The sequence below is a fragment of the Coloeus monedula genome (genome assembly GCF_965178545.1).
Source record: "Coloeus monedula genome assembly, chromosome: 2".
Lineage (NCBI taxonomy): Eukaryota > Metazoa > Chordata > Aves > Passeriformes > Corvidae > Coloeus > Coloeus monedula.
In genome coordinates, this window is record NC_138782.1 from 17,141,533 (window position 1) to 17,166,456 (window position 24,924).

A 24,924-nucleotide genomic window follows, 5' to 3' on the forward strand; every position below is an offset into this window, starting at 1 on the left:
AGATGTGTTGTTGTCATCTTGGAACTGTCCATTTCTTTTCCTTCCTCTTAAGCCCAGGAAAATAAAGTCCTGATTTAAAAGGCTTATCATAAATGTGGAAGCGAAGAACTTCCCTCTTTGCATCCTGCCTAAACAGCAATTCTTGGTTTTATTTACTACCATGTTCACAGCTGCAGTACTTAAATCCCATAAAAGGGTATAAAGAAATTTCATTAAGCCAGACTCAAGCCAAAAAGTGAAGGCTTGGACCTTCTCTGAAGGCAGGAGAATGACTTCTCCTGTACCACTCTTGCAACTTCCAGAGCACTCCAGGACTTTCCATGAGGTTTCTCATTCCCATTGTGGCTTTTCCCATCCTTGTGAGCTCAGATGAGACCACCATCTGAAAGTCTGTGACAGTCAGGACAAAGCAGCTCCCTTTAACCTGCTGAAGAAAAATACAGTGCTGCATTTGGATGGCCTCCAGGCTTGAGCTCCATACCAAACATGGCCAAGGAAAGTGACTTTTGGAAAAATGTCTCTCAGTGGGTTTGGACTGCATGAATCCCTGCTGCAAGTTCTGTATGTTGTGTTTGCACATGAAGCACCATGGGGAGGTGTGGCTGGATGTCACACCTTTTCTCCATACAGTCTTGCTCCTAGGTGTTGGCTGGTGACAGAAGGGCTCCTTAGGTGACTGAAAGGACTGCTCCTTTTGGGCAGTCCTTTTGCCTGTCTCTCCTCCGGGCAGAAGGGCTTTTCCTCAACCCTCTCCTGCCAAAATCAGGCAGAAGCCTCAAATTGCTCCTGGAGCTCAAGTTAGAGGTTCCAACCCTGCCGCCTCCTGCCACCACTCATGCAGGAAGGGAGAGGCCTGGGTGAGGCAGAACGTAAGTAGGATCAGACCTCTTTCAGCTGAGCAGTCTGTTAAGCTGCTTTGCTGCTGGGCAGATCTGGTCTTGTGCTTTTCTAGTGGAACAGCTCATTTTGGGGTTTTGCATTGACCGAAGCTGTTGAAATAAAATCGTGCTAGACTAAATCTATTGCTGTCATACTTCCACTGGAGTCCTTAGCATTACTGCAAATAAGAGCTTGGCCTCTTATGATTTCAAATCGTGCTAAGCTACATTAATCTGCTAATGACTCTGGAAATGACTCCTTTAGTTCATCCCCACAGATCTCTATTCCTGTCTTTTCCCTTGAAAAGTTTCATCAGCTGGATCAGCTGGAGAAACACCTGCTCTGTCCACATGCTGGAGAGACTGCCTGTGTCCTTCTCATCCATCAAGGAGATGGATAACACCTCAAAACAGTCTTTAGTCACTACACTGTCTCCGTCCATGACAGCATGTCAGAGTCTTAATTGAAACACAGAGGAAAGAAAATTTAGAGGCTGGATCCTGACAGAGGCTCTCTGGGCAAAAGCTGTGCCGTGGGGGAAAACCCAAGTGCAGCTGAGGAGTGAGGCTCATGGAATCCACCTGCATAATCATTCTTTATCTCCTTGAAATCTTGCTATCGCCCAAGAATATTAGCATATTTCCCATGTTGAATCTCTCCTCCCACTGACTGCAGGACTAGATATACTCCCCAAGGACTTGCCCTGCCCCTGGGAAATCCAGCCTCTTGGTAGCTTGTTTAACAATGTGCGCCATTAGCCCGAGGCAGTTCAGGAGAGAACTTGCACATATCCACACTTTAGGTTAATTCCTGTGCTAGTTCAGGACTCTTTTTCATGTCATGGGCATTAGTGCTTAAAGGAGGCTCGTTATTTTCTTTTCTCTCTCTCTCTTTTATAAAAATACATACATTTTTTTGTTTTATCTCTTTCCAGTTCTGGCAATACGGAGAATGGGTGGATGTAGTGATAGATGACCGACTGCCACTCCTAAATGGAAGATACCTGTTTGTACACCCCCGAACTTCAAATGAATTCTGGCCATCCTTGCTGGAAAAAGCATATGCCAAGTAAATATACCTGGTCTGTTCTTCCACCCAGTGCTGAATGCTTTCTGTGGGTGGTTTCACCCTCTGCCTTGTGCAAAGCACACAGGGAGGAGTTCAGGCTGACAGCTGCTTGTGTGGTGCTGTGCTCATGCAGGGAACCATGGCTGCAGCAAACTTAGGGCCAACATAACCTGGAGATGCTGGTCGTGCATTAGACCTGAAAGTACCCGGTCCTAAATCAGCTCTGGGGTGTTAATGCCTGAGAAGCAAACTGAACAGGGCAATGGTTGGTGACACACAAGGGCCTGGAATCTCCTCCTGATTTTAGGCAAACTTCTTTGCCTCTGTTTTCCATGCTGTCCTCTGTTTTAAACTGCAGAGTCTAAGTATGGATTACCTGTGTTTACAGTCACTAATCAGAGATCATGTGGATATTTGGGGCAGGCAACGAGAGGAAGCATGACTGAAGAGCATGCCCAGGCACAACACATGCACGCCTAGGACTCTCTGATCAGCTCTCACTTTCCAGAGAGCTCTGACTCTCAGCTGAGGTCCCCAGAGTATGCAGGGTAAATAATGCCTAATAAAGAGATGATAATTTTAAAAAATCCTCTGGGGAGAGAAGGGATCACACTGTGCTCCCTTAGCATTTGCCCATTTCCCATTATTAAAGATGCTGAAGAAAAAGTCCTGTGTTAGGGGTGGTATGAAGGGCTGGAATTTGGTACCTGAAGCTGGTGTAGCATTTGCAATGCAGTGAGGAGAAGAAGAAGAAAAGAGATAATAATTTTGGCAGATTTGGTCAGGAATAAGCAAATGTTAAAGTAGCATGAGAGCGACTCAGGAATAAGATGCATTTTGCCCTGAGATACCTCAGAAAAGTTGACTCAGGATTCAGTATCAATTTCCTGCATAAGATTTTAATTACAATGCATACCAAACCTCTATTAAATTAAAGTTGCAAGCAATGCTGTTTATGAGATTCCCATTTGAGAAGTTATTCCCCAGTGCCCAAGACAAATTCTTTTCATCAGTGTAGGACAAGGACAACTCTTCAAAATACAATTAGCTGCAGACTTCATTTGATTACATTCATTAAATACAGTGTGTATGGTGGGGTTTAACAGCATGCTCTACCTGCTCTAAGTACAGAATGTTCCAGCTTATTTGCTGTCTCAATAAAAACCACATGATAAAAACAACAAGGACTGTGTTGGCAATATTAAATTATTATCCTATTACTGCGCTCTAGCAGAGTGAACTGGGAACAGTGCTGAGAACTCGTTTCTGCCTTGCCCTGGAAGCATGGGTAAAATACTTTCACCTCTCTTTTCCTTTTTCTCATTTGCAAAAGGAATACTGGCCATTTTTGTGAAGAGTCATGTATAGGTATGATGTAGAAACTAACAGTTCAGCTCCATTTGATCTGAAACATCCATTTGAACTAGTCACCTTTGGCTCCCTTCCTGTTCAGAAAAAGGAAACTGAGTGTTTCAAGATGAGATGCCGCTCACTTCCCTAAAATGCCTGTGCTGGCAGGAGATGCACCTTAATGTTTTCCACTGTCTGTAAATGGCTCTGGACAGCTGCCTCAGATGGGGATGAATACACAGAAAAAGCTCCCCCTTTGTCTCATTCCTTCCACAAGGCATGTCTTGTGCCTGGCCAAATATTTCGATCACGTTTCCTTTCATTACCTGCCCACAATGTCTGCACACCCCGGGCTCCCCTGTGCTCACCACCTTGATGCACATGTTCATTTTTAAAGCAAGCACTGTGCATTGTTTATGAAAACACAATGTAAGGACTAATTAACTTCACTCTCTCTCTTTTTTTTTTAATCTTTTTTAATTTTTCCATAGGTTGCGGGGCTCCTACCAGAACTTGAATGGAGGCTTCCTTTCAGAGGCTTTAGTAGACCTCACAGGTGGAGTTCAAGTACAGTTTTCATTGAAGGATCCACCTCCTGATCTGGAGGAGATCCTGAAAGCAGCTGACAAATCTCGGTGCGTGATGGGGTGCAGCACCACAGGCCAGGTGAGTCACAGGGCCAGTCACATGCCCCGTGCCTGTCTTGGTTTACTGTGTTTGCACAAAGGCTGCTCTTTGGAGTGGAAAAGGAAGTCCATAATCACTCTGTAAAATAGTTGCAGTTTTATAGTTTATGGATGCCCGAAGGGATCTTGGCAGCAGAAAGTAAATAAGGTTATTTGGTAAGGAATGTAAAGGCACTTGGGCAGGTGTAGCTGGATCGGTCTGTCAGAGAGGGGGGGCTGTGGCTTCTGTCCTGGCTAATTCCACTGCAGTAGAGTGGTGTCCTCTTGCAGCAGGCCTGATTTTGGCCTTGTAGCTTTTTGATCAACTCTGGCAGGGCCAAAACACACCTCTCTTCTGTAAGAGGATGCAATTTTCTCACGATGGCTTGCAAGCTACTGGTATTAATGCTGGGAAGTTGCAAAAGGCTTTGTGGTACTCAGCAAGTACCTTTGGTAAAACATCTCCAAGGCTTCCCTTATGGCATGTGACATGTGACTGCAAGGTGTGTGACACTGCTCCTGTGGTGCCTGCTTCCTCAGGACATGAAGCTTGGCTGCTGCAAACAAGCCAAGGACTATTCCCTCAGCTCAGGTGGCTGACACTGGGCTATGAGGGGCAGGGAAGTTCTGCATTCCCCAGTCTGACTGCAAGTCACCCAGTCCAGGCCATTCAGCAGTTGCAGCAGCTCTGGACTGTGGAAGAACTTGCAAAGAATTGTTGATCTGTAGCTTTGTTAAATTTCCTGGCTTGCTTATGGCTGCAGTGGGAACAACAGCCACATTCCTGTGTAGTATGTGGTCAAACCCGAGGCTTTGTTTAGTGCTGTGGCAAATGGCAGTTCTGGGAGCTGGTGGCTATGTCTTTACAGTGTGGCAGAGAGCTAAAAGCTGTGCTTTCTTCCTTCTGTAGGCAAGCAGGAACGTAGAGCTGAGGAATGGGATTGTACAGGGTCACGCCTACACCATCACCGGAGCTGTGAAGGTAAGATCGGGGACGTGTTCCTGCCTGGAGATCTTGCACTGATGATCCACTATGGGGCAGTGGCACTGCTGTTCCAGTCAGAGTCATTTGAATGAGCTTCACACTTAGGAGGGGAGAGCACATGATTCAAATTCCAAGAGATGGAAGGAGTTTGGAACAACAAGAGGGAGAATATCTGAATCCATAATGTTTTCTAATGGAAAATGCAACTTGAATTTACTTTTGTTTTGGGACACTTCAGCAGCAAATACAACATTTCTGGAGATTTTCATTCCATGCTGACTCTTAAAAAAATGTGCTTTTCTGTTTCAAATGGGAGTAGAGGAACTGGCTGAAATTGTGGGATTTGTCATATGATGCAAATCTACATTTGTTCAGCTCAATCACAAGCTGCCAAAAATCACTGTGTGAAAAGTAAATCGCTGGTTCAAGAACAGCGTTTCTCCATCTTTTAAAGCTGCTGTACTCATGCAGAACTGCTCCTGGCTGGATATTAATATTGATGATCTGAGAACCAATTTATCACATGGATCAAAAGAAATTAAGGATTTTTTACAGCCAGAAGTCAGAACATGGCTTAGCCCAGTAAGCTGTAGTGCACACAGGGAGAGTTAACAGTGAGGAAGGAAACCAAACAATAGCTATGCTGTCAAGCACGATAGCTACAACACATTTGACTCTTTGAACCTAAAGTACTTTGGAAAGGGGATGTTGCTTTCCCTAAGCTGTTTTCTCCCTTATCCCTCTCTCTTTGTTGGTTTTCTGTGTGAGCATGGCTTTGTTTCGTGTCCCCTCGTGCCATGGCATGCTTGGTGCCATCATCACAGTCAGCATGCTGCTTCTTGGAGAACACTTGCTTGTAGCCAAGGGGCTGCAGAATGGACAGATGGGGGTTGCCAGGCTCCAGAGAAGGCCCCAGCTGTCTCTTTGCAGGGAAGGGGCAGAAGGGTCTGCAATTCTGTTGGAGGAGAAGCGGGCTGTTCCAGCCTCCTGCTGCTCCTGGTGTGTGCATAGAGGAAAGAAACAGTCTTCACCCCACTTTAAGCAGTGCCAAGGCATCCAAGGGGTTGTCCTGAGGGGAAATGATTGAAGGCTGGGCCTTTGCCTGGGAAGAGACTGCCACAGTACTCTTTCCAACATTGCCTGCATGCATAAGGAGAGCCAGAAAACAGAGGTTTGCTTCTCCTTTCCACTTCCACCATTCACTGGTAAAAGGTAATTGCCTCTGACTTAAATCAGAGGCAAAAGGAGGAAAGCAAAAGGAGGAAAGCACCAGAAAACAAAAGGTAATTGCCTCTGACTTAAATCAGAGGCAAAAGGAGGAAAGCACCAGAAACCCCAGCTGTTGCAAACCACAGTGCTGTAGATACAGACCCACAGATTCTGTTCATCATCAGCTCTCTGTGCTGACTGTTGGCTTTCACTCCAGGCAGTCTGGTGACCTCGTTCCTCAAAGTCTCTGCCTTTGCTGACTCACAGCATCAGATGTGCAGAATTAGGCACTGGAATTTCCCAAGGCTGTTGAATTCATGCAGTGTGACAGGAATGCTGCTGCTTCTCTCTGTGTCAGCTATTCACTATCCTCAGGAAAGCAAAATGGGTGCAGTTTTCTCTCACACATCATTCCTTTGCAATGTAGCAGAAGGCACTGATTTTTCACTGCTGGGAAAATGAGATCTGATGTCAAACCTGGTCTCTAAGGTATAGAGGAAGATCCATTTTATTACCTGTCTCTTCACTGAATATCACAATTGTGAAAAGCTGTGACTAAGTTTGCTTTTCTTTCCTCTTTACAGATCCCCTACAAGAATGGCTGGAAACATATCATCAGGATCTGGAATCCGTGGGGCCATGGGGAGTGGAAGGGGCCCTGGAGTGATGAGTAGGGTCTTAAAGCTTTAATGTCAAGAGAGAATCAATCTTTTTATAAGAACCTCTGCCTCGCACCCATTTTAACAAAACAGATATTTCCAAATCAGTTCATTATAAGGATTATTTCCATCTGCATAGAAATCCAGTCCAGGGAAAATTAATGCAGCCTCTCTAGGCTCAGGTATCACTTCTTGTCTATGTGTATGCATTTTACCCAGTGCATAATTCTACGTAAGTCATGGATGAAAGAGTTCTTATTTCCTGGAGTAAGCTGTGACCATGTCCCTAGATGCTGGCTGGCTGCTTCTGTTGAATTCTCCTGCAGCAATCACACATCCACCTTCCTCCTCTTTCTTCTGCTTCCATGAGTCTGACTGGGAAGAGGATGGTTAGATGAGTCCATGGAACAGGGCAGTATTGAACACAGAAAGGGTCCTTGGTTACTGCAAAGGCAAAGTGCCAGGGAATGGCTTGAACTTTTGGATCCTGCATGCAGCTTTGGGGATGCAAGGACCACTCGCTGCCTGTGGGGATAATCTAACATCTCTTTCCTAAGGGAAGGAATGATACAGACTGCAACAGTGTTTTGTAAATAAATAGATGTTAGTTTTCCTTCTGGAATTGCATCAGTGTTTCCATGATTACAGAGATGTTCTTGTGCCACTCTTAGGTTATTTAATGGCATCCCACCCCTCCCTGTTGCTAGGACCACACACAAGCACTCTGCTGAGAAAAGTCAGGCTAGAGTGTTGCATCTGGAAGGGTTGGTGGGTTGTGCAGAGGTGTCTAAGGCTGGGATAACAGCTCTCTGCTCAGACAGCATCCTCCCATCCTTTTGGAAGGGTAAACTACAATCCTAACTGTAATTGAAATGTCAGTAGCACGTTCACAGGTAAGCTGCACAGATCAATAAATTATTGATTCACATGCTGTTTATTTATCTTAAACTCTGCAGAAAGTACAATTATCACTTAATTATAAACATGCTGCTTGGAAACAACACATTTGACTGGGTAATGTGCTCTCTACGTGTCAGTGTAGTACCAGTGCTTCACAGTGCTATGCCTTGGTGCCTCACTTCAGCATGGAGACAGGTGACCAGGCCAGGGGGACAGGATTCCTCACCCCAGGGTGGCAGCTCAGGCACAACAAAGGCACAGAGCTCTATTTGCTGGCCTTGGCTATGAAGGTATCAAGCACTGTTTCCAATGTGCAGTTTGTTCACCTCTCCTGATCCCTCATGACTTGACAGGCTGGTTAGAGAAATGGGCCAGTGATGAAAAATTGTGCTTCACATCTTGTTGGTTTGTCCTTTTTTGCAGGTCTCCTCAATGGAACCATGTTGAGCCCAAATACAGAGAAGCCCTCCTCAGAAATAAGGATGATGGAGAATTCTGGTATTTCCCTATTGATCCTTTGTCTACCAGGTTTTCTGTTTCCTTTCAGTATGAAAAAAGTAATTTTGACAGTTGTCTCTTCTTGGTGGTGGCTCAAGGCACCCTTTTTTAGATGTGTGCAAACAGCAAATTGGAGATTGTTCTGGCCCCATGGTTTCAGAGGAAACAAGACCTGAAAAAATGGAGTTGGCCAAGATTAAGTAACAGGCTGATAAAAAAACTGAGAAGTGAGAGAAGTGAAAACCCAGCCCCCTGAGACCTGGTCATTTTGTCCCACTGCCTCTCCTCATAAAGTGTGTAGTTTGAACCTTGGATTGACAGATGCTTGAAGGGGACAGCTGGCTAAGCAGGTCACTGAGCTTGTGCACTTGACTGCTCTGCAGGTGCTTGTGGTTTTTCACTGCCTCAGATACAACTTAGCCATGCGTGGGCTGTCCCTTAGAAAAACTGATCGTTCAGAAAGTGCACCTGTGAGGCTCTCAGGAAAGCAGGGCAATAGCAGGTGGGTCTGAAGTACACACTTGAGGCTTGAGTGAAGCATGAGTGTGGGACAGAACACTATGGAGGGACAAAGGCAGGGGACAGTGGCAGAGGTGTGCTGGAGGTGGCAGGGCTTCACCAAGACACCCCTGAACTTGCCTTGTGCTTTACTCTGGGCATTAGGGGCAGTTAGGGCAGCCCAAAACACATTGAGAGCTGACCTCTTCTGCAGAGCTGCAGGTGCCTGCAGTGTTCTCATCAATCCCCTTTTAAAGACATGGGGGTGAGTGTGGGTGCCTAACTGGTGTCTTCATGGAATCACAGAGCGGGTCAGGCTGGAAGGGATCACAGTGGGTCATCTGGTCCAACCTTCCTGCTCAAGCAGGGTCATCCCAGAGCACACATGGCACAGGACAGTGTCCAGATGGTTTTTGAATACCTCCAGTGAGGGAGACTTCACACCCTCTCTGGGTAACATATTTCATATGTGGTCAGTTGTGCAGTAAAGAAGTTCCTCCTCATATTCAGGTGGAACTTCCTGTGCCTCAGCTTCTGCCTGTTCCCTCCTGTCCTATTGCTTGGGACCACTGAGCAGAGCCTGGCTCCCTCCTCTGACACCCTCCCCTCAGATACTGACAGACACTGATGAGGTTCCCTCTCAGTCATCTCTTCTCAAGGCTGAACAGGCCCAGCTCCCTCAGCCTTTCCTCGTAAGAGAGATGCTCCTGTCCCTTGATCATCTTCATAGCCCTCCACTGGACATGCTCCAGGAGCTCCATGTCTCTCTTGTACTAAGAAGCCCAGAACTGGACACAGCACTCCAGACGTGGCCTCAGCAGGGCTGAGCAGAGGGCCAGGATCCCCTCCCTTGACCTGCTGGCAATGCTCTTCTGTCTTAAACTGAACGATGAGATTTTCCTCCTTCTCTGCAGGATGTCCTGTGAAAACTTCCAGGAGCAGTTTTCATGGCTGTATATATGTAACAGCACCCCAACATTTCTGGACTTTGGAGATGAGCACTGCACAACGTGGTCTCTGACCAGCCACATCAACCTGTGGAGCCCAGGCCTTCCCACACGAAGGAACCGCTACTCCCCAGGTAATGGATGCTCCCTGCAGTCACCCGGTCATCCCCTCCCCTCCACTGATGCTCACAGTGAAACATTCACTCTGAGCACCGAATTGCAGAGGTATTGATTGCCAGTTGTTAATGCCTGCCTTTCCCATTACTGCACTTAGCAGCTAAACAGGCAGAAACAAAGCAACAGCACTGGCTGCTGAGTTAGAACAGGAGACTTGTGATTTAGGAACCCTGGACTCTTTAAGTCAAGATGAGCTTGTGTATCTTCTTTCAGCCAGTTGCAGTAGGTGTTACCGGGGGCCTCATCAGAAAGTCTGGTGTGGCAAATATGCAGTTGATTTTACAGAGCAAAAAGTACTATTTAAATGTATGTGAAATGAAAAAGTTGTGCTACAAAGCTCTATTTTTTTAAGGTGAAAAGGTCTTTAAGCTGATAAAACCATTGGTTTTACTGCCTGTGCAAGGACTCCTCTGGCATTGTAAGCTCCAGCCAGTAATAGTATTTTTTTTTTCACATTTTAATCTTAATTTATCTCACTTCTTTTTTTTTTTTTTTTTTTTTTTTTTTTACAGCTGCATCACTATTTGGGCTCCATGTTTTTACTCTAGGATGGTAGTATGTGATCCATGAAGAGGCTTCTTTTTTTCTCAAATGGCAATCCTCAACTTAGCAGCACACAGGTTTTATATTTAAAATATGACACAAAATCTGTGTTTGCTTACAGATTTCAGGCTCCTGCTCCTGATCACCAGGTGTGATAACACAGCAATGCCTGTGCTGCTGCACACCACAGTCACTGGGACTGAGCAAGGAGATGCAGGGGCTGAACTGAGAGTGTGTGGGCAGAGCCATTTTCCTTGGAGCTCTGTTTTCTAACAGCCCTCTAGTAAAGTTCCTGTCCAAGTACAGTCATCCTAATTTGCAGGTTTCAAGGCCACCCAACATGGGGATCTGGCTTAAATTCTAGTCTGCTGCCATCTCAGTCCTTTTTCTCCAGTCTGGGTATTTCATTGCTTTTTTCTTTTTTTTTTTTTAAATCAGGAGTGCTTCCAGTTAAGCAAAGTCTTGGCCAAGAAGCAGCTGTTTCCCTCTGGTGCTTGACGTTCTGTCTGTCCCTCACAAACCCTAGCAGGAAGGAAGGAGGGGATGGCTTTGCACCATTTTGTCCTTTTCTATGTGTTTATCTTCTCAAAGCTGCAGTCCTTTTCAGCTCAGCCACTGGGGCAGGTGTCTGATTAAGAGTCACTGCTTTTCTGCTGCTGGGAAAGTGTGCCACGGAGGTGAAGCAGATGTAGAGGGGGTGAGAAATCCGCATGGCTTCTGTGACTTTGCCAGAGATTTCTAAAATGATCAATGTGCAATTAGTTTACCTCCAGATGCCTCAACTTCTAGTGCTAATGTGGAGAGTAAGGTGCTCTGTTGTATTGAAAGGATCTTGGAGCAGTGACTCCTCTGGGTCCACACAAGCAAGATCTCACACAATGGGCTACTGCTGGAACATCTGTGTGCCTACTGTTAACCTATTAACACTTTCTTGGCAGGTGCAGTTTCGACAAACCCTCAGTATTTTTTCAAAGTGCTAGATCACGACCCAAAAACCTATAATGTAGCAATTTCACTCATGCAAAAACACCCTGAGCATATGCAGGACGAAAAAAACCTGAAGATCGGCTTTTTCATCACCATGGTAAGCACAATCAGATATCATGTGGGCACTGTTGTTCTCTGTGTGGTTTATTTTACCTGTATGTGGGAGTGAAAGGCTGAATTGCCTTTTGGTCTGTAAAAAGTCAGTATGTGGCATGAATTTCTGGTTGCCTTCTGTTGTAGAAACTCAGAGTAAAAATAGAATTAAGCAGGCTTAGTTCCTTTTATTCATGTCTTAAGGAACAAAGGTGGTACTTTTAGTTCTGTAGCATCCCAAAATAGCCTTGGGAAACTCGGGGAGTCCCCCAGCCAGAAGATGTGCCAGGGCAATATCCTGCATAGCCAGCAGTACTGGTGACATGCCGTGCTGGCTGGGCACAAGGCATGACAGCCAGCACTAGCCACAGCCCTTGAGCAGCACTCCAGGTATAGCAGGGAAGCAGATGGTCTCTCATTCCCCAAAGTGGGTCTGTCTTGCTCATCCTCCTGTCTTCTATCTGAAGAGCCAGGTAAAAACATTTATGCAATACATGGGAGCTTTTGCCTGAGACCAGTGTAGAGGAAATCCACTCCGATACCTGGGACCTCCACTACAATTTCTCTGGGTTTTTTTCTTGGTGACTGTCCAGAGAGGTGCCTTTTCAAGCTGTTCTCAGAGCACTACCAGGCTTACTTTTTATCAGCCTGTTACTTACTGAAAGCACAGGTGCTAGTGTGGATGGATGCTAGCCTTTCCCAAAGTGTTTTTGTTGTTAGCTGATGAGTGTGGGAGGCTATTGTTCTTAACCCAAAGACTAAAAGGGAGGCAGGGATTGCTATAACCCTAATTTCACATTCTTCTAATTACTGGAGAGGTTTGCCCTAGTCCCAGGCTTTAAATAATTGATGCCATAAGTTTAACAGCTCCTCATAAAGGAAGAGCATGGCTTTGTACCTCATAAAAAAAATGTGTCTGAGAAATAAAAAGTGTCATTAAAAGATCATCTCTCCAGCAAGTGGAGTCACTATCCCTTTGTGAGGATATCCTCTGTCCTGTGCAGGTACCAAGCCTGCAGGACTCTGTGGGGCCAGCTGTGCCACTCAGAAAGAGCTGCTGCTTCTGGTAAATGGGGAATTGCTCCTTCCAGCATCCCCAAAAGTCACCAGACATGGAGGCCCCTGTGTGTTCTTGCACGATGCTCGTCCACCTTGATTAGCTACCCATTTTACCAGAAATGACATTCACTGGGAGGTGATGATATAGGTCTTGGGTCCCTCAAAAAAGAGATTATTTAATCAGGAAGCAGTCTAGGAGACAGATTTTCTCTATTCTTGTTTTATATTTTAAATTTTTCCTCCCATCCAGTTAATGCTCAGGTGTGTTTTCTCTGTCTTGGTATGAGATGGATCAAGGCTGGATGGACCTCGATGAGTTTGTCAAGACTGGATGACATGGCCTATGTGGGCTGTCAGCCCATAGCTCACCTCAGGCTGGCTTTGGGCTCAGGTCACTTGGGCTTCTGACCTTAGGGGTGATCTACACAGGAGCTGAAGGGCAGGGCCAGAACAGAGCATTACTGGAGGCACCAGGATTACTGTGGAGCACCTGGACAGTGAGGGCAAGGGAACAGTTATGCTGCTCTGTCACACCACAGCTTTTATTAATATAACCATATTGGTGCACATTCACACAGAGGACTATACAGAAAACATTCCCTCATAGACACACATTAAGTATTTTAATATGAGAGCTGCTCTACCAGCTCCTCACAGCCAGCCTGGTGTCCTGTCCAGGTAGGAGCAAAAGCCAAATTCAGGAGCTAAAACCTGTAGGTGTGAGTGCCATTCCCTCAGTTTATTCTCCAGTGTTCAGCCTCAGAGCCTGAGGGCAGTCAGAGCATCTTTGGGTAGAAGTTTACAAGGTGTTGCTTTGCACAAGGAGAGTGCAGTTGGCAAGATTCATGTGGCTTCACTCTTCCCCCCTGATCTGCTCTCACTGCCGTGATTCATTATCAGCAGCATCCATTGCTCGGTACCTTTTGAGATGCATCAAATTGTTGCTGTGAAGTAAGAGGGGTATTATCCCTCGATAATAAAGGATGAGAGGAGAATGCAGTGCAGGCAAGGATGCAAACCAGAATGGACGTATCTGATAGCTCTAGGAAGCCTTTGATTAAATATAGACTTGGAACACTAATACATGGCTGTGAGGGAAGTTTAATGTTGTGTGATAGAGCTGAGAAATGTATAGAGGCTGATTCTTATCTCACACCGATTTTGATTCCATTGAGATATTAATCTGCTTCTGCTTTTTACCACAAGGAATGTGGAATAAGGCTCAAAAGTGGGGGAAAAAAAGTATTACACCATTTATTTCTTTGCAGCACTGTCCATTTCTATCTGCTCAAGATCTGACCCATAATACTCGGCAGTCTGTGTACCTCCCAGCCGTCTGTAACAGTAGTCATCCTGGGTTTTTTTCCCTTCCAAAATAGCAGTTTTATGTTATTGTCTCCCAAAGGCATGGCTCATAAATAACTCTGCCACGCTGTAGAACCATTCTAAATGGAATTTATACACGCTGATATATTTTGGGGAATATGTTAAGGAAGGGTTTTTTATTATGCTATCTTTACATGTCATCATAGTAATAGCTGTTGCATTATATTTGTTTCATCTCAGCAAAAAAATACTGGAATAACAGATGAAAAATCAGAATACTCCATTTTCTTGTGACACTTGCTGGTTTGAATTGTGATTCTTGAAGCATTGTCATCTGGGTGACATGCTTAGAGGGCTCTCTGACCCCTCTGAGTCACAGAAGATCTCAGGGAATTTTTTAGTAAGAGCACTCATCCTTGATTCCTTCATGAACTCCAGTCTGCTTAATGTTAATTGAGGTTCTCTGCAAATCTACTTACATTCATTTTGCCTTCTGTTTCTTTCAGTTCCTCCACCATTGAGCAACTTTGATATGTCCTTGAGAAAAGTCTGTCCCCCTGGATGGGCTTTTCAGGCCACTGGCGGGGGGCGAGGCGTGATAGATGCAGTGTGTATTCAGAGAGGTGTGGGAATGCGAGGCTGCTGTGAGTGTGCCTGCTGATTTACTTTGGCTCCTAACAGGAAGGGAAGATAGCTGGCTATATTTTTCTTTCAGGAGAACTCCAGCCTTCTGAAACAAATTTTTATCCGGACTCGGGATGTGACCAGCTACTTTACCTTGAGCCCAGGAACCTATGCCATTGTTCCTGCTGGAACAGAGGAGCAAGAATTCGAATTTCTCTTACGAATTTTCATAAAGAATCAAGACTACGCTGAGTAAGATGATATGCACTCCTTAAAGGCCCCAGACTCACAGTGTGCCAGGAATGAACTATTTAATGTCAAGCTAACTGATGTGGCAATTTGCTTTCAGTGTGTCCTTGGAGGGGGTGGGAAGGCACAGAGGAGTGTAAAACACCATGTTGAAGGGGATCAGGTGCACAAGGGTGGCCACTGCAGAGCAGGGCAGGAACTCATCTGCAGCCACCAAGGGTCTCAGCTTTGGTACAAAGAGCCACACAAGGGAGCAGTAATTGTGAGATATGTCCTCTACCACTGATTGTGGGGACATTTCTCTTTGCTGAAAGGAGGACTGGGAGCTTGTTTTCCTTAATTCTTAACAGCTGTTTGGTAGTTTCTTATGTTCTGCTGGCTGGATGCCAGATGGATTATGTCCCATTCTGCTCGGAGTGGGATGTGGAGAAGCCAAGAGCAGTGAAAGGCCTTGATCCTTTCACTCCATAGACAAGCTGGCAGGGCTCCCTGTAGGTGTGAGAGTGGCCTTGAAGATAAGTTTAGTGGAAAAATGGTATCTGAGTTCATGCAAAGGCAGGTATTACCACACACACGTTCACGTTACCACGTGAATACCTGGGTGTGGTTTACTCCAGGTAAGCAAGCCCCAGCATTCAGCCTCACCAAATGACCTGCAAGCATCAGCTGTGCAGTGCCTTCCCTTCAGCAAGCTTTTTAGAGGATGTGATTGCAGCTCTTACCTCACTGGCCCGTATCTTAATAATGAGATTGCTTTCTAGGCTTTGGCCCCTGGCAAAAATAGCCCAGAACCAAGTGAGGCAACTCCTGAGTTATGGAAAGCAAACACAAAGAGTCCGTGCTGTGGGCTGGACTGCCGTCAGCAGGATGAGTCATGTGTGAGACAGCTCAGCCCTGGAAGTGAGCTTTTCAGGAGAGCCTCTGGCTCTCACAGACCTTCCTGAGCTAGGCCAAGTGTGGAGATGACCTTCCAGTGGGTCTTTGCAGCACTTACCTATACAGATGTTACAAAAATAGAACCTAGCTTGTCTGATTGCTCTACCGAAAGGAAAACTCAAGTACTGAATGTACTTGCTGCTAAGTGTGTTTTAGGAATGGTGACCCTGGCCCAGTTTCAGGCAGTCTGCAGGCATTTAGAAGATGTTGCCTTTTAATAGCCCAGATGCTATTTTTATTCCTGACTGTTAAGCTGGGCAAAGAGAAAGGAGGTGAAAAATTTCTGTGTCTCAATGCAGGGCAGCCCTGTCTTCTGCATGGTGAGGTTAGTCCTGGCATGCTCAGCTACCCTTTCTCTGCTGCTGGTGCCAACAGAGCTGGCTTGGGGAAGGCAGTGGCCCCAGATCAGCCAGAGACTCAGACCTGTCTGTGCCTGTTTGCACTGAGAGACCCAGGACTGGTGCAGCAGCCTTGTCTGAACTGGGCCAGGCTGGGCCATGGGTGCTGAGCCTGTTGTGGGGCCGTGGGCTGGGTGAGTGCTGCTGCTGGTGCCTGGCTTTCTCCACAGCTGCAAATCAGTGCTCTGGAAAGGCCTCTTTTCTCCCAGTTTGATTCTTGTAACTCTTTTCTAGGAACTCAAACTCCCTGACCGACCCAGTGCCTCCTATGGTAAGAGTCTGAAAACTGGTGTAGATTCTGGTGGTGGTGAATGGTTCCCAGAGAGCTGATCATTTGGTCACCTCTACTGGTCATCTCTACTCTACACCTCTTCTTCATCTGATCTTTTCTCCCTTTACCACCCACTACAGTCCCAGAGTCTGACTCTGGCACCCTGCAACCTTGCTGGGAGGGTAAGACACCTCTCTGGAGAGATGGGAGTGGCAACAAAGCCCTTCCTCTTCTCATTTGTCTTTTTTAGAGCCTGATTTTTAAGGAAACAGGTCTTATGCAGTCCCTTTGTCAGTCTGTCTGTGTGTCCTTTTCACCTCATGATCTTTAACACTTTGAGAAACCAAATATAGGAGGGGAGAGAGCACTTAAAAGGTTCTAAATTCTTTCAATGTCTGTAAAATGGGTATATATCTGTGGGGGAGAAAGAGGGAAATTTAATTCCTGTAAATGGGGTTGGACATGCCTTCCCCATGGGAATGATTTCATTTAAGTTCTTGTACCCTATAAAGCCCAGGAGTCCATAGGGATGAGACTCAAATCAGATTTCTTCTGATTTTCATCAAGATATCTTCAGAGACAGAGACATAAAGCAAATTACACTTTGGAACTGGCTGCATCTCTAGTTCAACACATATTTTTGCCTGTCCAGCCCAGCTACCATGGGTTTTTTGACTTCTTGCTGTGAGCTGTGTACATTTCCAGGGCTGGTCCAGTCCCTGCTGGTCCCACCAGCAAAACCCTGCCACTGAGAGGCTGCTATTTACAGCCTTCAAAGACACAGGTCATTGAAGCTAGAGGTGTGAAGCTGCTTCAGGGGAACAGAAAACAGTCCTTTCCTTTCCATGTGGTTCGTTTTCCAGCACACAATTAAGCCCCATTAGAGGGGTGGTGTAAATGGTGGCTCACTATCTCTTTCCACTGACAAGCTGTCAGTCTACTTGGCTGTTGTCCTTAGCTAGTGTTTTGACTTTGATGAATTGTGGTACCCACAGTTTCTGCTCTTGATCAGGTATTTGGGCTTCTTTGGTATGAAATATCTCACACAGAGATAAAGGCATTGGGTCTTGGGCTTAGATTTTTTTTTTTTTAAACTTTATAATGTTAAGGATAATTCCCCTTAGTGCCTGGTGGACCTTTTCACTGGAGGGTTGAAAAAAATCCCTTAACTATTGAATTGCAATTGCTTAGGTATAGTCAAGTCTGCCTTGGGGTTGAGAAGGTACAAGAGAAAGGAAAAGCCAACTCCTGCTCTATTTTCTTGGTTCACATGAATCTTCACATGCCCTGAGCCAGTGGTACCAATTAGGGTCCAGCAATAAGGATCAGGCTTTGTATCTCTATATTCATGTATTGACTTGCTGAATTCCACCCTGGATGTGTTCTGTCATCTTCCTTAGGCCTTGAACTGCTCCTTCCTAGTTGTGCTAACTGCTAACATCCAAAATATGCTTCTTTCTTCATTGCAGTAGCTGTTGCTCACTCCTAGTCCACTTTACTTTGGGGGTGTGAAAACTGCAGCCCGTGCTGTACATTCCCTGCCCCTCCAAAGTGCTGTTTGGATCAGCAGACTTTTGCCTCCAGTTGTTTTGTAGCTGAATTATTTATGTCTGCACTTTGTCTTTGATGCAGGATGCACCAAGATGGAACCAGGACAGCTCCTATAAGGCTCTTTTCCTGAAATACGCTGAGCAGGTACCCTCTCTAAAACATCTCGTTGAAAAAAATAATAAAAAAACCCACAAGTGGACTTGCAAAAAGAAAAACTGATCTATGATGCTGATACAAATCCATTTAGATTTTTTTTTTTTGGAAATGTAGCTCCATCCTGAAGTGGATACCCTGAAAATGGTATTGATTGACCTGCCAAAACCCCTAGAAAAATGGGACATTCAGCTGGGATAGATTGTCTAGTGCCATATATCAGTGGAATATTGGAGATTTATGGTTGTGCTGGTGATGGGCTTGCATGTGTACTTTTTTTTTTCTTTCTTTTTTTTTTTTTTTTTTTTTTGCTTTGGTTTGTTTATTTGCTGAAAGCAATTAGAAAGCCCTGGGTAGTTCCCCCCTCTCATCAGCATCACTTTCCATTTGCCTTCTCAGCACTTGGAAACCAGACATCAGTCAGCGTTTGAGTAATTGATTCCTGCTCTTTCAGAGCCAAGCTCTGTGTTCACAGGAGATGCTTTTAATGGTTTAATAAACTGTTATAAAGAACTCCTTGACTTAGTCAAGAGGAAAAAAATCACTGTCAAAAGTCTCTGCACAATGGACCTCTTGCAGTTAATGGTTCTATCAATGTGTGAAGGTGAAAATGAGCACGGGCTGCCACGCTGGGTGTCCCGGGGCTCTCTCGGGAGGGAGGAGGCCGGGATCGCTGATGGGATCACTCCGAGGGAAGCAGGCAGCAGTGCCTGCGCTCCCAGCCCGCTCACACAGCTGCCTGCTGGGCCTGCCCATCCACAGCTCCCCAGCTCGGGGCTGGTGGAGTCCCATCCCTGCTGGACAAACCCCATGGGGATGGCAGTGCCTGTAACTCCCCTGCAGTTGTAGGGAAGGACCAGGAGTGGGCTGGCAGCGTGGAGGGCTTTGTTATGCTCCCATGGGGATGCTGCTGCTCCTTTGACATATAAGCAGAGGTTCTTGGCTGCCACAGTGCCAGAGAAAAGAAGTTTTGGGCAAAAGTGACACAGGAGAAAACTTTATGCTCACAGACCTCTCTTTGTGTTTTATTTTTCATTAGGGCTCAACTATTGATGCCTCGCAGCTGCAACAACTCCTTAATGAAGTGATCTTGCAAGGTAAAGCTTTTACAGCCCAACTAATGTTTTTGGTGCTTCCCTATCCTTAGACTAGAGTAAATTAGGCACAGGATTTAGTGATGTCCTGATGGTCCTTTAAAAATCCTCATTGTGGCTTACCGCACAGGGGGATCAGAGCATAAGAGGGGCACAGCTGGAGGGCTGGAGCCAACTCAGCCATGCACAAGGCTCAAAGTGCTCTTAGGACTTGATAATTCAGCATAAGTGGCCTTTCTTTCACTGTTATTTCCCTTATCCTTATTTCAAGAGGGAAGAGTTTCCATCCGGGCAGGGAGGTGGGCAGGGACTGTGCAGAGTGAGCCCAATCAGGGCACCTGTCCTTGGGGAAGGTAGAGATGTCTGAGATGTGCAGATTCCCTCAGCTTGGCACAGAGCCCTTGCTGCTGTTCAAGAACCTGAACCAGAGCTGGGGCTTTTCAGCTGTGTGAGCCTTCAGCCTGGTGTCCTCCTTCCCTCAGAACAGTGTCCTGATGCCTGTCACAGCCCTTGCTCTCACTAATTCCTTCTGTTTTGTCAATCCTTGCAGATGAGATGACCAGCCTGGGTGGGAGATTCACCTTTGATTCATGCAGAGGCATTTTAGCCCTGATGGATGTATCCTTTCAGCAGAAGCAATAAACTTCCCTGGTGCTGCCCATCCTTGCCTTGAGTTATGGCTGAGCTGAGCATCCCTGTGTGAGAACCTGCAAGTAAATATTAGCCCCAGTCCCCAATAAATAACTGTCTGTGCAGGACTTTGCTGTGCATGCCCTGGCTCTGGTGTGTCTGCTGAAAGGTGAGGGTCAACCTTCTGCTGCCAGCTGACTCTTTGCTCTCTCATTTTGCCTTCTCTGGGGCTTGGCTAAGCTTCACCTTTGTGTGGGGGTCTAAGGCAGAGCAGAGACAAGGAGGCAGGACAGAGTTTAGGCATAGCTTAGCTGTTCTGTGTTGGCTGCACCATGCTGGCCTGGGGTGGCACCTGAGTAGGCTGCCAGCAATGCTGGTGTCAGGGGCAGAAACACTGTCACTGCTAAATCCCAGGCACTTGCCTGGCAGGCCATTCCAGTATATCTTTCCAGTGTATCTTTCCTATTTAGCTGAATCACTCAGTCCTTTTACTGTTAACAAGACAACATGAGAAGTACATTTCTGGCCACTGTAAAACAAGAGGGCTCCTTGATGAAAACATTCATTCTCCCTCGTGTGGCTTTCCCCCTTGCTTGCTCATTGTCTCTTTTCCTCCATGCCTAGAAAAACCTTTGAGACATTTTCAGACCTTTAAAAACTGCCAGAGAATGAATAAAAATGACCAGAAGTCACTCTCTCTTTCCAGCTTTCAGCATCTAGCTATCAAAAGAGACATTTCCCCCTTTGCAAAGCCTGTCCTGGGATAAATGGGCACTGTGAATGCATGGCACGTGCAAAGAGCTGACAAAGCCTCTGCTCTGCTATAACTCAGGATGGATTTTTAATTCTCTGGCCTGCAGATAACCCATGTACAGTGTGACCTATCCTGGCCTGCAAAGCCAGGATCAGCTTTTTTCACTCAGGTTCCACGACAGTAGCACTTGTCTGCTTGTATTTCACTGGTGATGAGTTTTGCTTTCAGGAGTTTTCACCATCCTGCATTAGGGTGGGAGCTTTGGGTCTGCCCAGGACACCTGGGTGGAGTGTGGAGGGGAGCAGGCACACTGACACAGCCCTTCATGCATTCCTGGGGGATGTCTGCTGACACCCCTGGGGTCCTGTGCATGGCTCAGAGGCGGCTGCTGCCTTTTGACAGAAGGCATCAGGATCATCTCGTGCTCTTGGCTCCTCAGTGCTTGTTCTCCTGGAGGATCCAGTAAGAGCAGATCCTGTGGTGCCCCACGCAGAGGCAAGGCCGTGGGGCCATGTTCATTCACAGGAGTGTCTGTGCTCCAGGGCTAAATGTCACTGCAGCTTCCCTTGTGGTTAAAGGCACCTTAGAAATAGAAACCTTTTGCGGTTTGTGAGCCACAGGCATGAGCAGCTGTACAATGAGACAAAGAAGGTGGATTTAAACACAACTGAGAGCAGAAAAACTCAACACAAAGTAACAGAAGAGGCAGCATCCTCGGGAACAAAGCCAGGTTTAGCTCTCATTAAGTGCTCGATTCTTAACTAAATGCACAGCTCAACTCGAACGGGAGACTCACCCTGCAGGAGTTCGGGAACCTCTGGCGGAGTCTCACGAAGTACATGGTACGGGGCGGTGGGTCTCTCTTGGCTGTGGGTGGGTCTCTCTTGGCTGTGGGTGGATCTCTCTTGGCTGTGTCTGGATCTCTCTTGGCTGTGGGTAGATCTCTCTTGGCTGTGGGTGCTGGGCACGCTGTGGATTCTGTACCCTGGGGTTTTCCAGCAGCAGGGAGCAGATGCTCCGTGCTCTCAAAGCGCTGCTCTCAAAGCTCTCAAAGTGTTGCAAAGGCTGCTTGCTTAGCGGGTCAGAGGTCCCTCCTCACACGCTAGGGAGGCAGCGGTGTGTGTAAAGTGCTCCAAATGAGCAGCCCAGGCTTTTCCAGCCCAGGGAACATTGAGGGGAAAGGTAGGAAGGCCAGTTAGGCTCAGAATTTGATGGAAATCACGGTGTCTGTGCCACCACTGGCATTTTGTAGTTTTGTTTTTTTTTTTTTAACAAACTTTCTATGTTGAAATGACATCTTGAATAGAGTAATCTGAAAAAGTCATTTCCTCATTGCTGCAGTTTCTAGTGGAAATGTATAGGATCTGATGAAAGCTTTGGGAGAAATGTCTCTGTTCTGGGACAAGCACTAGGTCTGGAAGCAGTGAGCATGGTGTTTAGGGTCCCATCTAAATTCACAGCCAGGGCATGCATGGCAGCTTCTGTCATGGCCCTTCTCCCTCCAGCTTGGTGCGGGATGGGTGCAGGAAGGTTTCCCGAACACTCAAATTTGGGTGGGCTCCAATTTTTTTCAGCCCTCTTGAGATGGTCTGAAGCCACCTAGGACACAGAGTGCCAGTTCCCTAGACACAGTGCTCTTCCTACTGACAGCACCTCAAGTGTGGCTTGTGATGTCTTAGGAAAGATGATCCCACACCGTTCTGGGTATGAGGGACTCTTGGCTTAATCTGCATATTATAAACAATGTCTTTTTGTCAATGAAGTTGATTATTCTCATTGCTTTCTCACACACATAAGCCATGGAGAGTGAGCAAGAAGGCTTCCTCCCACCCAAATCTGTGGGATTTCTTTCACAGTAACATTCTCTCAGAGCCTTCTGAAAATGGGTCTCCCTCATCACGGCCTCCCCATCTCACCTGTTAAACTTCCTTGCAGTGTGTTTGTTAAGGGAGGAGAACATACGTAACTGCTTGTGGTAGTAAGTGTGCGGAATGCTGGTAAGGGCTTGAAATCTGTCTTTGCACTGTATTTTAGGATATCTTCAGCAAGGAAGACAGAAACCGTTCTGGATTTCTTGATGTTGCTGAACTGAAGAGTGCGATACAGGCAGCAGGTACGCCCAGAGGTGCCAAGCAGCTCCCTTTCTTGTCCCTGTGGCAGTGAAGGAAAGGATGAAAAAGAAAGAGGGGGGGAAAAAAAAGAGCTTTAGGGAGAAAGTGGCTTGGATTTCACAGAAATGCCAGTTAGATCACAGCTCTGCTCTGTGTTGGGGAGCCAGCAGAGAGATGCAGAGAAGTGCAGCACTGGCCAGACTAGCTTATCCATATTCTCTCTAGGTCATGGATGAAATACCCAGTAGAGGAAAGGAGCAAGGAAGAGTGGAAGGAAGAGTCGCCCCAGTTCCTGCAGTTTCTCTCCAGGGCAGCGACTAAATCTAGAAGGGAAAGCCACACTGACAGGCATTTATTTAGTTTGCACTGACCTCTGTTGGCTACTGAGCGCTGAAACTCTCAGTGAGTGCGCGTTAGCGAAGCACTTTAGCTGGGTCGTCTCAACAGAGACTTTGTGCATGAAATACATCTCTGACTCAGCGATCCCCTTTTAACTGTGCAGTAGAGAAGCTCCCATTTGGCTCCCTGGAGCTCGGAGGGGTGCTGTCCCAGGAGGAGGCTGGTGCAGGATTCCTATCCCTGGAAGCCATCAGCTGGGGGGATGCATGCGTAATTTTTTTGCTGCTGAGAGCTGGGCAGAGCATCAGCATCTGCCTGAGGAGCGCAGAACTGATGAGCCAAATGTCAAAGGAGAAGTTGCCAGGGCCATTCTGTGAGAAAGATGCTGAAAAGTGGGAGGAAAATTGTGCATGGAAAAGTCCTGTCAGCCAAAACAATGCAGCTGTTTGAAGGGATAAAAAGACAGTGTTAAATGGCAAATTCAATACATGTTTGGCCACAAGTCGTTCTGAGTGGGGAAGAAAATTATAAGCTCATTCTTGCTGCCATCTGAGCCAGACAGCTGTGCTTGAATCTGGTTTGGCAATGGGATGATCCCTGCCCTGGCTTCTAAGTAGGAACCTCAGAAGGCATTTAGGAGCTTGGTGCTACCTCTGGGAATGGTATTAATCTATCTAAATACAGCTCCTAGCCAGTTGTTCCCTGAAGTGTTCAGTGCTTTCCCCAACAAAACACTGCAGTGTGTGCCTAATTTTCACTGTTTTCCTAATGCTTCCAATAATAATGATGGGTCAGAGTAAAGCACACCAGCTGCATTAACAGCAGTGCTGCCCTGAAATGCAGCAGCACTGGCCTGATGTGTTTACAAACTCCTCTTTGGCAACAGTAAATGATTAATTTTTATAGATAGGGAAACGTCAAGTCTGTATTTTAAAGCTTGGCTAAAAACAGAGGGAGGAATCCAGCAGATAAAAGGTTTGGGGAGTAGTCTTACAAATCAGCTGAAAAGTCTTGTGAAAAGAGAGGACTGACCATTCAGTCTGCTTGATGAGGTTAATTGAGAGACATTGCCGGGTGAGCAGATTTCAGAGCAAGTATATCCCAGACTGACCAGGCCAAATTGTTGGTGTTTTACTTGTGTAAGACATGATTATAGCATCCCATAAGCAATGTTTGCTAGAATCTGCTCTCTGGAGAGAGCTTGATTGAATTTCCACTGTCTTCAAAAGGTTAAAAATAGAATTCATTGCTCACTGCTACAGTGGTTTAAAACCAGAATCACAGAAGACATTTCATTAATTAGATTTATTTCTAATTACTATCTTTTTCTCCTATGAAAAGAATATAAAATCAGGTTTACCTCAATTTGAAATGTATCTTAAGCCCAAATGTATTTCCATTGTTTAATTATTCAGCACTGCATACCTGCTTCCTGCTGGAGACCTCCAACTAGGCTCATGCAACCAGAGTTTGTCAATGTTGGTACTAAACAACTTCCATTGGCTCTCTCTCTCCCTACACAGGTGTAGAGAAGCCATTTCTTTTATTTCTGCTTTTTCAACTAATTTAGCTCCGTGATGAGTTCATTTAAAACGGAAAAGTTTAGACCTGGTTGAAAAAGCAGGAAAGTTACTTCACATCCAGCTGAGCTACTAAAACCTGGAGGGAGCAAATGAAACTTTTCTGAAGTCTCAGAGAAGGCATTAAACTAAAGCTATCAGTCCAGCTCTCTGCAGAAAATTTCCCTTTTGTTTCGCAAATCAGCTTTTAGTGCAAAATATATTTAAATTATTCCTCTTACACAGCCAGCACATTCAGGGTAGTTTTATTTAACTAATAAAAGAATCATTCTAAAAAGCAATTTTTGTTCATTCAATTGAATACCAATTTCCATCCAAACAGACTGTGACACAAATACTGAATTATCAGCTAATAAAAAAGAAATGCACCCTTCACCATCTCCTAATAGAA

At 45.9% G+C, this 24,924-nt stretch overlaps 1 protein-coding gene across 1 annotated transcript in view; it reads left to right on the top strand.

Annotated features, from left to right (window-relative positions):
• LOC309570343 (calpain-13-like) overlaps positions 1–24,924 on the top strand; it is a gene marked incomplete at both ends in the record, with an annotated part of 49,649 nt that overhangs the window by 20,740 nt on the left and 3,985 nt on the right. Inside the window, 14 exons of the mRNA XM_082277079.1 lie at positions 1,814–1,947; positions 3,789–3,963; positions 4,873–4,944; positions 6,741–6,826; positions 8,139–8,213; positions 9,626–9,792; positions 11,317–11,462; positions 14,559–14,719; positions 16,285–16,321; positions 17,954–18,016; positions 19,065–19,122; positions 19,670–19,737; positions 21,277–21,345; positions 22,538–22,616. Of these exons, the coding sequence (XP_082133205.1) occupies positions 1,814–1,947; positions 3,789–3,963; positions 4,873–4,944; positions 6,741–6,826; positions 8,139–8,213; positions 9,626–9,792; positions 11,317–11,462; positions 14,559–14,719; positions 16,285–16,321; positions 17,954–18,016; positions 19,065–19,122; positions 19,670–19,737; positions 21,277–21,345; positions 22,538–22,616 (1,390 nt within the window). The remainder of the gene's footprint in view (positions 1–1,813; positions 1,948–3,788; positions 3,964–4,872; positions 4,945–6,740; positions 6,827–8,138; positions 8,214–9,625; positions 9,793–11,316; positions 11,463–14,558; positions 14,720–16,284; positions 16,322–17,953; positions 18,017–19,064; positions 19,123–19,669; positions 19,738–21,276; positions 21,346–22,537; positions 22,617–24,924) is intronic.